This window comes from Myotis yumanensis, unplaced genomic scaffold (assembly GCF_028538775.1).
Source record: "Myotis yumanensis isolate MYYU_CA2020_CCGP unplaced genomic scaffold, mMyoYum1.0.hap1 SCAF_9, whole genome shotgun sequence".
Lineage (NCBI taxonomy): Eukaryota > Metazoa > Chordata > Mammalia > Chiroptera > Vespertilionidae > Myotis > Myotis yumanensis.
The window spans coordinates 43,187,779-43,201,457 of NW_027223760.1; the positions used below are offsets into that span (position 1 = coordinate 43,187,779).

General features: G+C 37.6%; 1 protein-coding gene across 2 annotated transcripts in view; it reads right to left on the reverse strand.

Annotated features, from left to right (window-relative positions):
- Positions 1–13,679, reverse strand: part of ELAPOR2 (endosome-lysosome associated apoptosis and autophagy regulator family member 2) — a 128,124-nt gene that overhangs the window by 37,859 nt on the left and 76,586 nt on the right. For both annotated transcript variants that reach the window (XM_070424162.1, XM_070424161.1), the window contains exons 3-8: positions 12,432–12,627; positions 9,946–10,093; positions 7,097–7,183; positions 4,911–5,016; positions 3,461–3,613; positions 2,760–2,848 (exon numbers count right to left, since the gene is read on the reverse strand). In XM_070424162.1, coding sequence (XP_070280263.1) covers positions 2,760–2,848; positions 3,461–3,613; positions 4,911–5,016; positions 7,097–7,183; positions 9,946–10,093; positions 12,432–12,627 — 779 coding nt within the window. The remainder of the gene's footprint in view (positions 1–2,759; positions 2,849–3,460; positions 3,614–4,910; positions 5,017–7,096; positions 7,184–9,945; positions 10,094–12,431; positions 12,628–13,679) is intronic.

Sequence of the window (13,679 nt, forward strand, 5' to 3'; positions counted from 1 at the left end):
GAACCTAGCGAGAGAACATGGCACCAGAACTTGGTTGGAGATCCTGACCAGAACTTGGTTGGAGTTCCTAACCAGAACTTCGCCGGAGATCCTGACCAGAACTTCACTGGAGATCCTGGAGGGAGAACCTCGCTATGCTGATGAACTGAAACCAGTTTCCATGTCATTCATTCTTCGCCGACTCCGTCCACACCTTTGGGGATCCCTGGACCCGTTGGGGTTGGACCCCAACAGAAAATGTGTACCACCTTCAAACATGCAAACAGTTAGAAGTCAGATTTTAAATTCTCTGCAGTAAAAGTTTTATTCGCAATGCCTTGCTTCACATGGCAGACTGATTCTGTGCCTCTCTTTCTAACGGGGACAGATGCTTTCAAGTCTGGCTGACGGGAAAAGCTAATAAGCAATATTAATGATTTGTAGCACCAGATGGCTCACAGTGAAGGTGAAAAACCAACAATCAATTCATTCTTTGGCAACTTGAGATAAAATTATGAAATGTTTTATGGAACCAAAACCTTAATAGAGCAAAACTTACCAGATTGCTATTAAGATTACAGAAGAACTATAGTTTCCAAGTGTATTTCTATTAAGTATGAATAAAACACAGTTTATTGATACACACAATACACATGGAGGTATCAATTGGAAGCTGGTTCTTACATTGAAATAAAATTCAAGACGGGGAGGACTAAACTTTAGATGAATTTTGAGACCGAATTTGTCCATGACTTTCCTCCTTCGAACGTCCCTGCACAAATGCACCAAGGCTTTGTAGACTGGCTGAATTCATCAGAGATTAATTACATGTGCTTTTAAAGAATCTACCAACAACCACTCCAACCTGACAGCTTTGGGCTTCATCATGTTAAAGCTCAGATGTTCCCAACTAGGCTATTGCTTGCCTGTCTGCCTCTCCCAAACCTTGATCTTTTCTGGCTGTAACCCACCGGGAATTCATCATTGGTCTCTCTTGCAGTCACCCACACCATTCTGCCTTGCTTTGCCTGTTCCTGCCTTCAAAGCCATGCTCAACATCCACATGGGCTCTGAGCACTTCCTCAATGCACCCATCTACATATCGGCACTCACTTGGATTTCTTTTCTATGAAGCCTTTGCTGTTATCTCTTTCCCCTTGTGGTTACCTACTCGGTCCTCTTCTTCCTTTATGTTAAGACACCATGGGGTTTGACATTGTACTGGAAATTCTAGCCAAGGTTGTAGGCAAGAAAATTTTCTACAATTAGATTGGGGTGAATATACTAAAAACAATGAATTGACACTTCAAGGATATATTATATGGTGTGAGAATTACATCTCAATAAAACTGTTTTTTAAATATTTTAAAGCAGATTATAATAACATTTTTATTTTAAACAAATGCAGAAATCCCTAATCACTGAGAAAGGTCATGTTGTTTTCCCATCATCCTAAGAAACGAAATGTGTTTGACTTGTTTAGATCATATAGGAAGAAAGGCAGATCTAAAGCCATATCCTTTACAGGCTAATTTTAATGTCTTCTATATCTTACTCCTGCTATATAATTCAGAAGTACTGTTATAGACCTTTCGCATTTGGAATACTTTATAATATTGAAGTTTGTTAAAGGTAAGGAAAAGTGCTAGATAATCTGATACCAAAACACTAGCAAACCCTTTATGGTCCATCAAGACCAGGAGTGTGGTCTAATCTTAAGCATTAAAAGTAAACTACTCAAAAAGAACTTAAGACCTAAGGGTAAGTACAATAACCATATACGTATAAAATTATAGATTAGGACCTCAGATTAAGAAAATAAAGCAATACTGGCATCTATGTGGATTTTCCAAATTAGGTCAAGATATTAACTGTCATGATTTTGAAGATGCAAACATATAGAAAGTATGTTGCATCATATCCACTTTAATCTCAACTTCTCCTACTGAATAGGCTAGTGTAGGCTGACACTTTTTAATTAAGAGAACGGCCGGTCAGCTGCAGAGTTCATGTGTGCATTTTTCCTCTGGCTCAGTGTTGTTTATATGGTAATTACTCTGCATTTTCTAAATGCAATTACACAGCAATCTGCCATGACTAAATTAGCCAATGGCTGCACGGCTTTTTTATTGACAAAACCTACTGAGAAACCAAATAATTAAAGAGAAGTTACAGGATACAACAGGTCCCTAAGTAAAGTCGTTTCATTCAATATCCTTTGTGGTTTCATTATAACATTGTTGACTCTTGTTTATATCAATTAGCCTAGAGTAAAATTGGTTCACTTCAAGTCTCAAAACCTATCAATAATGTTAAAGTGAGGACTTACTGGATTTCCATCCTGTGAGTCACAGGACCCATTTTAAAGCTGTGCTACTCCTGAAAGTATTACTTTTTAAAACATATGACTGTTAAAAAATAGGGATTTATTGGGCATTCAATATGTGCCAGGCACTGTGCTAGGAATCTTCCATTGAATAGCTCATATTCTCATAGCAGCCTCAGGAAATAGGTACAGAGATTATCCCTATTTTACTAATGAAAACACTGAAACTTAGGCACAGCCAATAACTTGCCCACAGCACTAATTAGTAGATTGGAAAATCAAAGCCAAGAAGGCAGGCTTCAGAAGATAAATTATTAAATTTCCTCTAAACTACTTTAGATACATGTGTTATAAATCAGCTCATTCAACTCTCACATCAACAAATAAAAGTCTGCTAAAATTGGGAAGATGGCTGAATAAACATGAAATGGAGTGCACTGAACACTGCCAATACCTTTCCATCTTCATCACATGGAGTGTGGATCTGAAAATAGTCTTTTGTGGTACAGGGCGGGCGCTCCATACACTCGCCAGATCCTTCTTCTGCAACAACAACAACAACAAATGCATTTCAGAAATGAGTCCTTTGTGACTCTAAGAAAGGGCAAAAAACAAAATAAACAAACAAACAAAAGAGAAACAACTAAAAAGTAAAAACAACCTTACCAGAGGAATTTAGGTACAACTAGCTAGGCCTAAAGAAGATAAGGGCTTACATTTTTATTTTCACTAGAGCAGTAAGTGTTTCCATGATACAACTGGGACATATCACAGTTTTTCCAAGAAGACGTTAGACTTATTCTATTATCATTAAAATTGTAAATTTAGAACAAATGAAAAGTTTCTAAATATATCTCTATGTCCACAAATCATCTAAAAGTATAGCATGAATTCAGATTAGTATAAACACATCCCAAGCAGTTACCTGTGAAGTATGAAATAGTAAAAAAATTACAGACAAAAGGAAAAGTCATGAAGAAAGGGGTAAAAAGTAATTTTTATGCACTCACTATTGATTCACTTCAGCACTTTGGTGTCTAGCCCATTGTTCCTGTCCCACTTACATGTGACATCTGGCTTAGGACTATACACTCAACAAATGTACATTTAAAAAGAAAAGAACATAGAGTATAAATTGGCAAAGATCAGACCCACCTGAAAACTGGGAGTCCTCTGCACACTTTATGCATTCTTTGGCTCCTTTCTCAGAATAGGTGTTTCTGGGACACACTTGGCAGTTGAACGAACCTGGTTTATTGCTGAAGGTGCCCGGCTTGCATGGAAAGCATTCTGATGTGTATGCCACTCCTGTGGGAGAGTAACACACAGAGCATGGAGGGACCCAACAGAAGTGAGCAAATCAGCACCTTCTTTCAGCTTTCATTTCTGGTAGAAGCGAGAGAGCATTGTTGACACTGAGCTCAGCCCAAATCCTTTCTCTCATTCATTCAACCCCAAGAAGTGTTTGCTACATGCAGGTAACTGGGATAAATATTGAATAAAACACAGTAAGTAGAGCAAACACTGAAGCAGGAGATTGGCATTTGTTAGAGGTACAGTAAATGTATAAACTCAGTGGTCAAAAGACAACTCCACGAACCCAGAGTGGGATAAACTCTAAGGTCCCTTCCAAGTCTACAAGCTACCATTCTCTGATCTCTGTGGCTACCTGTTTGTTCCCTTTCTATGCTGCTCACTAAGTCACTGGCAAGACTTAACAGACCTCAGGAAGGGCTTGACTTTTCTTCTGGTTTGTAATTTCAGCCTTTGCCAGCAGATGTCCCTAGGACTAATGAGTTAGCATCACAGGAGCAAGTACACTTTAAAAATATTAAAACTCAAGCCAAACTTTCATAAAGGAGAATCACTGCTTTAATTATAAGTAGCCCTGAGACTGAATAATTTTAGGTTTTACTGGCCACTTTCCTGGGCCACAAAGGCCCAGCTGATTCAAAAGAAGCACAAGAACCAGGCCACAGTGAGCACTGACCTATAAACTAGGAGGTCACAGTTTAATTCCAGGTCAGGGCACATGCCCAGGTTGCAGGCTCAATCCCCATTGCAGCGGGGGGGGGGCTGTGAGGGGGGCCATGCAGGAGGCAGCCGAATCAATGATTCTCTCTCATCATTGATGTTTCTGTCTTTCCCTCTCCCTTCCTCTCTGAAATATAAATATATATATGAAGCAGCACAAGAGAAGATTTGGGAGATAATCAGGCCAAGATGTTTATTTTATTGTTATTTTTTTGGATGCAACAGTGACCTGAGTAAGCTCAATGACTGGCACTATAGACATTACTCAAATGAATAATAGGCTCTTATTAACAAAGACATTTTTCTTTTATTTAAAAACACCTAAAATTGTCATCATGTGTACTTTTTCACACAGATTAAATAATTCAGTTTAAGGAACAAAAAACAAAACAAAAACAAAAAATCAGTCAACTTTCTAGGAATAAAACCAGCACCTCTACACCTGTATGATACTTAACATATTAATTCCTGTCCCATAAACTCTTGGGCCAATCAAACCGACAATTCAATCAATATTTAACTCAATATAAAATGTGATAGGTGACTACTAAAACAGATTGCTGCAAAATACCTTCAATTGTGATATTTTTTACCAACACTGGCTTGACTGCCTTAGAACCCATAAGGATGCCTGTAGTTCTCCAGTACAGTATGTTTGGGCCAGACTTTAGCATTACCTGTAAAGCAAAACACAAGACACTCAGGTTAGCTAAGCCGTGCTACATCCAACCATGCCTGAAAGCTAATCTCGCATACATTTTTCTTTGAATTATAGTGAAACACCATTAATTTGGAATCCATAAATTTAAGTCTACTGCTAATTCAGACCTAAGCTCTGCTGAAGTTCAAATTTTCTAAAAAAAAAACAATACTTTGCCAATCCAAAAAAATATAGTAATAAAGAAAGAAAATTCCTCAAGTCTAAAGAAAAAGATAAAATTATTTTCGAAGCATTTGCATGAAGTTTTGGTTTATATTTAAGAGACTCATTTTAGAGAGTGAAAGGCACTCAGATCAATTATATATTTATTGGATGCCATTATTAATAAGCAGACTTTGAGTTCTGAGAACAAAAAGCAACAGACTGAGTTGGCTTCTTTTTTAATTTGTTTAATAAGCAATACTGCAACAGCAACAAGAGAAAATAGGACTGTCCTTATAAAAGAACCTGATTTAATTCTATGATTTTAGAACTTAAATGTTACTATGTCTAATATCGGCTTTCTTTGCCACTGGGATATTTTTCTAATTATAAATCAAACTTTCTGAGAAATGTCATGCTAATTCAGACAAGCAAACTAATTTTAAGGGTCCCTTGCTTTCTCATTTGCCACCCTTATTCTTCTATGTAGACTCTGGCCAAATCCAAACTGTATAAACTTAAAACATATCCAACCATTTCACCTTGCCAGGGATTCAGAGAAGTAGTACATTAAGTATTTTCGTCTTGCATGAAGTCTTCATAAGTGAAGAAAGCGTATTTGTTGCCAAGGGTTATTTGTGCCTTCAAAGCCCAGCCGAGAGAAGGCTTAGGCAAATAGACCTTAAGTGGTATTAACGTCACTTCCAGGCATACAGCTCAAAAAATACTCGGAAAAGTAGGCTGTATTAATCACTCCAAGCTGAAGTCCCTGGATGGTCACTTACTGAAACAGAGCTCTGTCTGCATTTTGGGCACCCATGTATCATTTCATTTATCCATGCAAGAGTGGTTTTATTTCTTTTTATTTTGGGTTTTTTTTTTTATTTTATTGTTCAAAGTATTACTGATAGTAGTATATATGTCTCCTTCCTCCCCCCCCCCCCGCCCCCCGCATTGACCTTCCCCCGGCCTCCCCTACCCCCCGGCTCATGCCCTCACTCCACCCCGCCCCCCGCCCCCCAGTGTCTTGTGTCCATTGGTTATGCTTATATGCATGCATACAAGTCCTTCGGTTTTATTTCTTACATGAAAAAAAAAAAGACCAAATTCAAAGAGATTAAGCCAGTTGCCTAAAGAAACACAGCTACTATAAGGCAGAGTTTGATTTTAAATGCATGTGTCATTCCAAAGGCACAGTGCCTCAAATAATAGCAGATGCATGGACTGTGTTACCTGATATTTGCCTTCAAGCATTTACTAGTACAGTTATAGCGTGGAGAATTAGGCAGTTACTTTATTTCAATGGGAAGGCATTTTTCAAAGGGCATAAAACTTTGACCCATCAGTGGCAAATAGACAGGAGACTGTTTAGGTTCCAAACACAGATGAATTTTGTGGTAATCAGAGCTACCCAACAATAGGGTCAGCACATTTCCCAACAAAGCAAGCTTGAAAAATCACTTATGGGGGGTGCGAGTGGGGCAGGGGACGACTGCAGAGAAAGCTGGGTGAAAGGAACGCAAGGATCCTTCCAATGCAAGAGCCACTGATTCTCTCCCATGTGACAGGCACATCTGTAAACGTAGATACTCAGAGGTTTTGTATATTGGTTAGATCAGCCTTATTTCTTGTTATTGCCCCCTTTGAAAGGAGGAAAGTTGAAATATGATGGGAAAGAGAAAGGAAAGAGCCTAAGGAAAAAGGGAAAGGTAGAGAAAAATACCTAGAAAGAGACTGAGTCCATGAAACTTGGTCTCTAACTGGAAATTTTCTAAATTCATGAACAATTTTGAAGTTTGTTTTTTTTTCCTTAAAAATAAACTTTTAAAAAAGGTTGGAAGAGGAAGGAGAAGAATGGGGTTGGTGATCGAGGAGAGGAACAAAGAGAGACTTACAGAATGCGAGCCCCACTCCCCACTGTCCGTGAGCTTGACCCACTTGTCCGCCGTGGTGTCCATCTCCTGGCACTGATCGTTCTGAATCTGTGGAACAAACACAATGGTCCCAGTATATCTTCTTGAATAATGGCTTTAATTAAATGTGCTACTCAGCATAGGACAGGCTGCAATAACTTCTTTTAATACGTACATTCAACAATGCCCATGAGTCATTTTCAACAAAGTCAACACATTAAGACCTCTGAAACCGAAGTGACAACTGCTGCGCATGAGGGGTTGTAGACAAACCATTGTCATTATTTTAACAGAAAGGCTATCTCACTGAGAAGGAAGGAGGGGAGTGGAGAAGAAAAAGAAGGGAAGAGCAGTTCATACTGAAAATTCACATGAAGAGAAAAGGTAACTACAAAAATCTTGCCAAATTGTTTTAAAAGCTTGCATTCGCCATGCAGGCCCAATGGTATAAAAATAAAGTTTGCTTTTTAAATAATATTTGGGGCAGTAAAATCTTAAATTAATAAATAAATTAGGTCTGCTTTGTTTTCAGTTCCCCAGGACTTAATCCAAATGTATAGGTTAAGTGGCCACAGTCAACGTCCCAAAATTTTTATTTGGGGGTAAATGTTAATCATTTGCCATACTGATTCAAAGGACTACACAATTAATATATTTAGCACCAAACACTTTGTGCTTTCCAGAAAATTCTTCCAAAATGCCTAGGGTTTAGGACACTACTTTTCCAGATCTATGAAGAAAACGGAAACATCAAAAGTTAGGCCATCGTTACAGTATTGCACAATAGCCATCAATAGAGTAGGGTTAAAGTAGGTTCTCATCACTTATTCTACTTCCACCCAAATGGCTCTTTCTTTTCTAAATCATTTTTGCCACTTCATGCATCCTCTGGACCAAAATATGTTCTCCATCATGAAATTTCCTAAAGATTTACTAACTAGAAAAATAGGTCCTTTTGCCATCCAAATACCAGAGAATTTCCACTACTGAGGATATTGGCTTCAATTGAATTCAAGTATCCTATTTATATTATAAGCATAATGGCCATTTTAATGTAAGTGTTAAGCCATTCTAGAACAGATGTGAACCCTGAATATACCTTTGGTGGTCAGTGTTTGGATAAGCTGACAGCTTTTTTTCAGCCAAAATCAGACATCATGTGTCATCATGATATTCTTTCTACTGGCATTCTAGGCACCTGAGCTCTGTTATTCATTCTAAAAGTAACTAGCAACGGTATAACCTCGGTCCAATCCATTATTCTTTCTAGGTTTCAGTTTCATCATTTAAAAGGGGGGCGGGGCTGACTGAAAGTCTCATACAGTCCCCAAATTAAATACTGTATTGGTTCAAATTATGTAAGGTCCACGGGTACAACTGCATCTTTCAGTCCTCACACATTTCCTTTCCAATAGCCCTTAGCAGGATGACCTGAGTCAATAAATCACAACCTAGGAGGCGGAAGCATCAATGGAAGGAGGAACATGAACTTGCCATCCCTCTTCAGTCTCTAACCAGAAGAACAAAGGCTTCTTGAAAGGAAGTAACGAAACTTCACGCCTCTGGAGGACCGTTACTGACAATCCTCAAAGCACTTGCTGGACAATATAAAACTAAGTGCTTATTCGAACAATTATATAATGACTTTGCTTCTTAACTTTAGTTTAGTTTTAGTGATATTGCAAGATTGTCCCATAAAATAGGTAATTATTCACCCTAAGGAGTGTTTTATAAACAAAATGCAGCTTAAAAAGCAAATCTGAATGTTGCTTAATATCTTAAACTCTTCAAAGGGTATTAGAGCTAGGAGGGCTCCTTAAAAGGTCCCATCACACAATCCACTTCACAAAAGGGAATGCTAAGGGTTGAAAAGTAAACGTAATTGCCCAATAACACACAGCTAGCACTTGCAGAGATGGGACGAGAGCCGGAATCTCTTGACTTCAAATCTAAGGCTCATACTTTAATCAAAAACATCTCTTCCTACCAACTTCTGATTTAGAAATTTCCGTTATCAAGAGCAATATATATTTGTTTCAGAATTTTTAGTACATTTCCCCCTAAAATCTGTACCACAGAAACATTTTAAAAGATATTTTAGCAGTTACATGCACACACTTATTTTTTTAGTATAAGACATCAATGGGAAAACATTTTCTCAAACATTTGAGTCACTGCCACAATAAATATTTGCTAAATTAGCTACAGTTATATAAAATAGTTAAATAATTTTAGAGGTAACAGCCTATTCTGTTAGACTATTACTTTATCCTATATATTATAATGCTATTTAATCTCTTACCAGAGACATCAGCTATCCCATCCATTAATTCCTTTAGATTGTGTAAAACTGACAAAATCAAAATCATTCAGCCACCTCTACTTCTGAAATAGTGTCCATGAATACAATTAAATTTGAAATTGCAGGGAGAAAAAATGTTTTTAAACAAAAATTGAATTTGGTGGAGACATATTTTTAACAAAAAAGCATCTGTAGCTACAAAAATAACAATTTTTAAAATGAATCTAGGGGAAAATATTTATCACACAAAGAGTCTACACCAAATGGTCATCTAATGATCATAACCAAAAGTAAAACAAGCTCAATGTTACTCTACAAGGCAAGAGCTCAGAGGTAAAGAAACAGTATTTCTATAATAAAATATTATAGAAAAAAAGTAAAGTTGTCTTTTAGCATCAAAAGTTTCAGTTAACACACACACACAAAAAAACAACTGAGAAGGCATAAAGTGTAATGGAAACAACAGATTAAGGTAAATATTACATGAACGTCCCATAAAAAGTATATTTCAGAATATAAAAGGCCTTACAAAGAACTCAAAGAAGATGTTGTTGTCGACGTACTGGTACTCAAAGAAGACATTACCCGACTTCTTAAGGTGCACAGCATAGATCAAAGACACGGTGCAGTCATCACGATTTGACTCTATGTAATTTCCACGAGGGACCCAAGAAGAGCTGTGGAAACAAAACCAAGGGCCGCGTTCAGAAACTCCTATGTAACTCAGATTCAAAAGCTGTTCCTTCAGCAAGGCAGAGCAGAGAAGACCAGAGCTTTTCTGGAATTCAACAGCCAACACCATTACTGGGAAAAGACTCATTGCTTATGGCACACAATTCCCTAAATCTTGGTAAGATCAATTTGCTATGAAACTGCTATTTTTCGTCAAAACTTTGATCACTAAAGAGACAATCACTAATTCTACTAGTTTGGGGTAAAATTATTCCCTCAAACAACATCTGAAATTTTATTTATTAACAAATACACATGGCAGGAGGTGAGAAGTTTCCTTGATATGAGAGAAGAAATAGTCCTAGAAAAAGCCCATTTAAAATGAATCTAAATAAAAAAAAGATTGCAGTTTCATAGTATATAATGAGGTAAAAGTCTGGAATTTTTATCTAAAAAAAAAAATAAAAACTTAAGAAAATATACTGGTAAACAGAATTTGGGTTGTCAATCTAACCATACGTTAATTCTTAGAATCAATGAGTCGTGTGTCAAGTTTTGGGGCAAAAAAACAATTCCAACTGAACTGTACAACAGATAACACAACTTAACATTCTTTTCTTCAGTTTAACTTTTTATTTAGATAAGAGTGAGATTTTTAAATTCTTTTCTTTTTTCTAACAGAAATAAATTCTGAACAAAAGACTGAGACTTCCACATCCCAACATGACTAACTGGTACTGGATCTGCCCTTTCTCTTTAACTATCTATTAAACTAAACAGAATGCAGGAGCCATTTTGAGCCTTGACAATAGGCAGTGCAGGACTGGGATGCCTGAGAGCAGCAAAACACATGCGGTAAAGCCCAAATTGACCTTGGCCTCATTCCTTAGGACACTTCCCAAACGATGACACCAGGAGGTGGCACCCAAGCAAAGCATGGTGGTCTCACTGAGCTGAGGAGCAGAGACAAGTGCTTGGAGGCAGCTGGAAAAGCTGGAATTTATACGCCTAAGAATCAGAGAAAATAGGGGCTCTAGTAACCCATATGGAGTTTCTCTGTAAGTCCTGAGCTTGGGGCTCGCAGCCAATGCAAAGCTGAGACATAATCAGAGAGGTCACTTCAATGGAATTCACTGGAGCTGCAAACCAGCCAGGAAGGAAGAAACTTGATAAACTTATTGGACATCCACTTAAGATTCCAGAATTTGCTACACCTTATAGAGGCCATGCCCTACAGCAGGTGTCAGCAGACTTTTTCATAAAGGGCCAGAGAATAAATATTTGTGGCTTGTGGACAATTTGGCCTCTCTGGCAATACTTAATGAACTCTGCCACTGTGGCTCCAAAGCAGCTAGAGACAATGCATAAGCAAATGAGTGCCTCTGTGTTCCAATACAACCTTATCTGCAAAAACAGAGGGAGGGCTCACCGGCTGTACTTTGCTAACTCCTGCCCTAGAGCAAAGGCCATGACCTAGAACTAAGTGTGAAATAAATACAGAGCCATCAAAAAATAAAATAAAATCAGACCTAATGAGGAAATATTATAGGCTGAGAAAATAATACTAGATAAACATCCAGATCTATATAAAAATGAGGGAAGGTAGGAGGGGAAGTGAGGGAGCATATCTTTTAGCATAGCTAAATAAGTACCAGCATCTTTAGCTCATGGTAAAATGTGTGAGTTTCTGAAAAACCACTCTTGTCAGAAGTTAGAGGCCTAATGTTTAACAACATGGCCATGTGAAAAGAAATGTCACATAGTCAATACAAGGGAATGGAAGTGGGTGCAGACCACAGATAAACATTTTGGTGTTGTTGTTTTTTTTATCAAAACAATTTCAAAGTCCTCCAGTGGTGTCATAGGCAAAGCTAATAATTTCCTATAAGAGGCAGAAATTAAGCAAATGAGTTTTCCACTTCACATATTTAACCCACTCTCTATTAGAAAATAATCAAGTGCCAAAATGAAGGCTACACATTCTTTCTTTCAGAGGAGAGAAAAAAATCTGAAATTATCTGTTAAAAATTAGAGAAGCGTTTTTAGAAATACACTGGCTTGAGTGTAGTTATAAATATATTGGAAAATTAATTTGTTTTTCTAATAGCGTTATCACATTTTTGCATATGGTATCTATTCTGTCCTGAGAACAATTATTTTAACTTCATAAAAACTGAGCTACATTATTTGTAATGACTAGCCAAAAAAAAAATGTTTATTTGTAATTAGTTTATCTATAATCCCAATCAATCCCAAGATTATCCTCAACTTCTTTCTGGAAAAGAGCAACTACATCCTTCTCAATGGTTCAATCAAAATCCTAAGGGTCCTTTGGGTTCTTACTTGTTACAGCCATCAGGCCTGGTGTCAGAAGGGCCAAGTACAGTGTCCATGAAAGTTGCAACATTGGAAAATCCTGCTGGCAATTCATCCCATTCATCAAATTTGATGCCACTGCCCAAGGAGTAGGTGCCTTCACCACACTTACTGCATACCTGGTTCTTCATCTCTAGATACTCTCCAGAAGCACAGGAGAAAGCTGGAAGACAGAGGACGCATAGCCCATTAGTCACCAGACACCCCCATCAATTCTCTCCCCTTCACACTGTCACCAGAATTGTTTTTTATAAAGTTCTGATCATGGAAGACCCTAATTAAAGCTTTCCAAAGTCTCCCTTATCTCTACTGACACTTCACAATCTGGCCCCAACCTGTTTACCAGCCTCAGCCCTTGCCCCACCCTTTTCCAACCATAACAGAATTCACGTCATTACAAAAATATTTCATCTTCTTTTTTGCTGTTGTGGTTTTCCTTCTCCAGAGATGCTGACCAACCCATCTACCCTATTTGGAAAATTCCCATTTCTAACTCAAAAACAACCCTGCTCATAACAGACCTCCCTGCCCCCACCAGGCAGTCAGTTTTGCCTCCCTCTGTGCTCTTATCATACTCTTCTCATAATACATCTATTAAAAAGCAATATATAGGGTGTCCCAAAAGAATGTATACACACACACTTTGAATAATTATAAAGGCAGTGTTTATTAAAATTCATTTTCAAAATTGAGCTATTAGCTGTTAAAGTGTGTATACATTTTTTGGGATACCCTGTATATATATATATATATATATATATATGAGTCCCAAAAAATGTATACACACTTTGAATGATTATAAAGTCAGTATTTATTAACATACAGTTCTCTCATATATTATGGAGAGAGACACACACAGACATTAAACACAAATAGACACAGAAATAGATATAGATACTAATACCACTTATTAGTTGATATGAAGCTTTGAGCTTCCAGAAAATAAGGATCATTAATTTTGGGTTCCTAATTGTAGCTATCAAATACTAAGGCCAAACAAAAGGTTGATGGAGTGAATGGGAATATGACGTAAAGCGGATGCCGAGGGCAGTGCTTCATGTGCAATAGCTAAACAAGTATCTCCACTCTGGAACCATGAGCCGTCTTTTTCAATATTCATAACTATCACCTAGTCATTTCCACAACATACGTCTCATTACTGATGTCAAGTTCTCTGCTAATTCTGAGAGCTGTACCCAGAAATCATGGGCAATG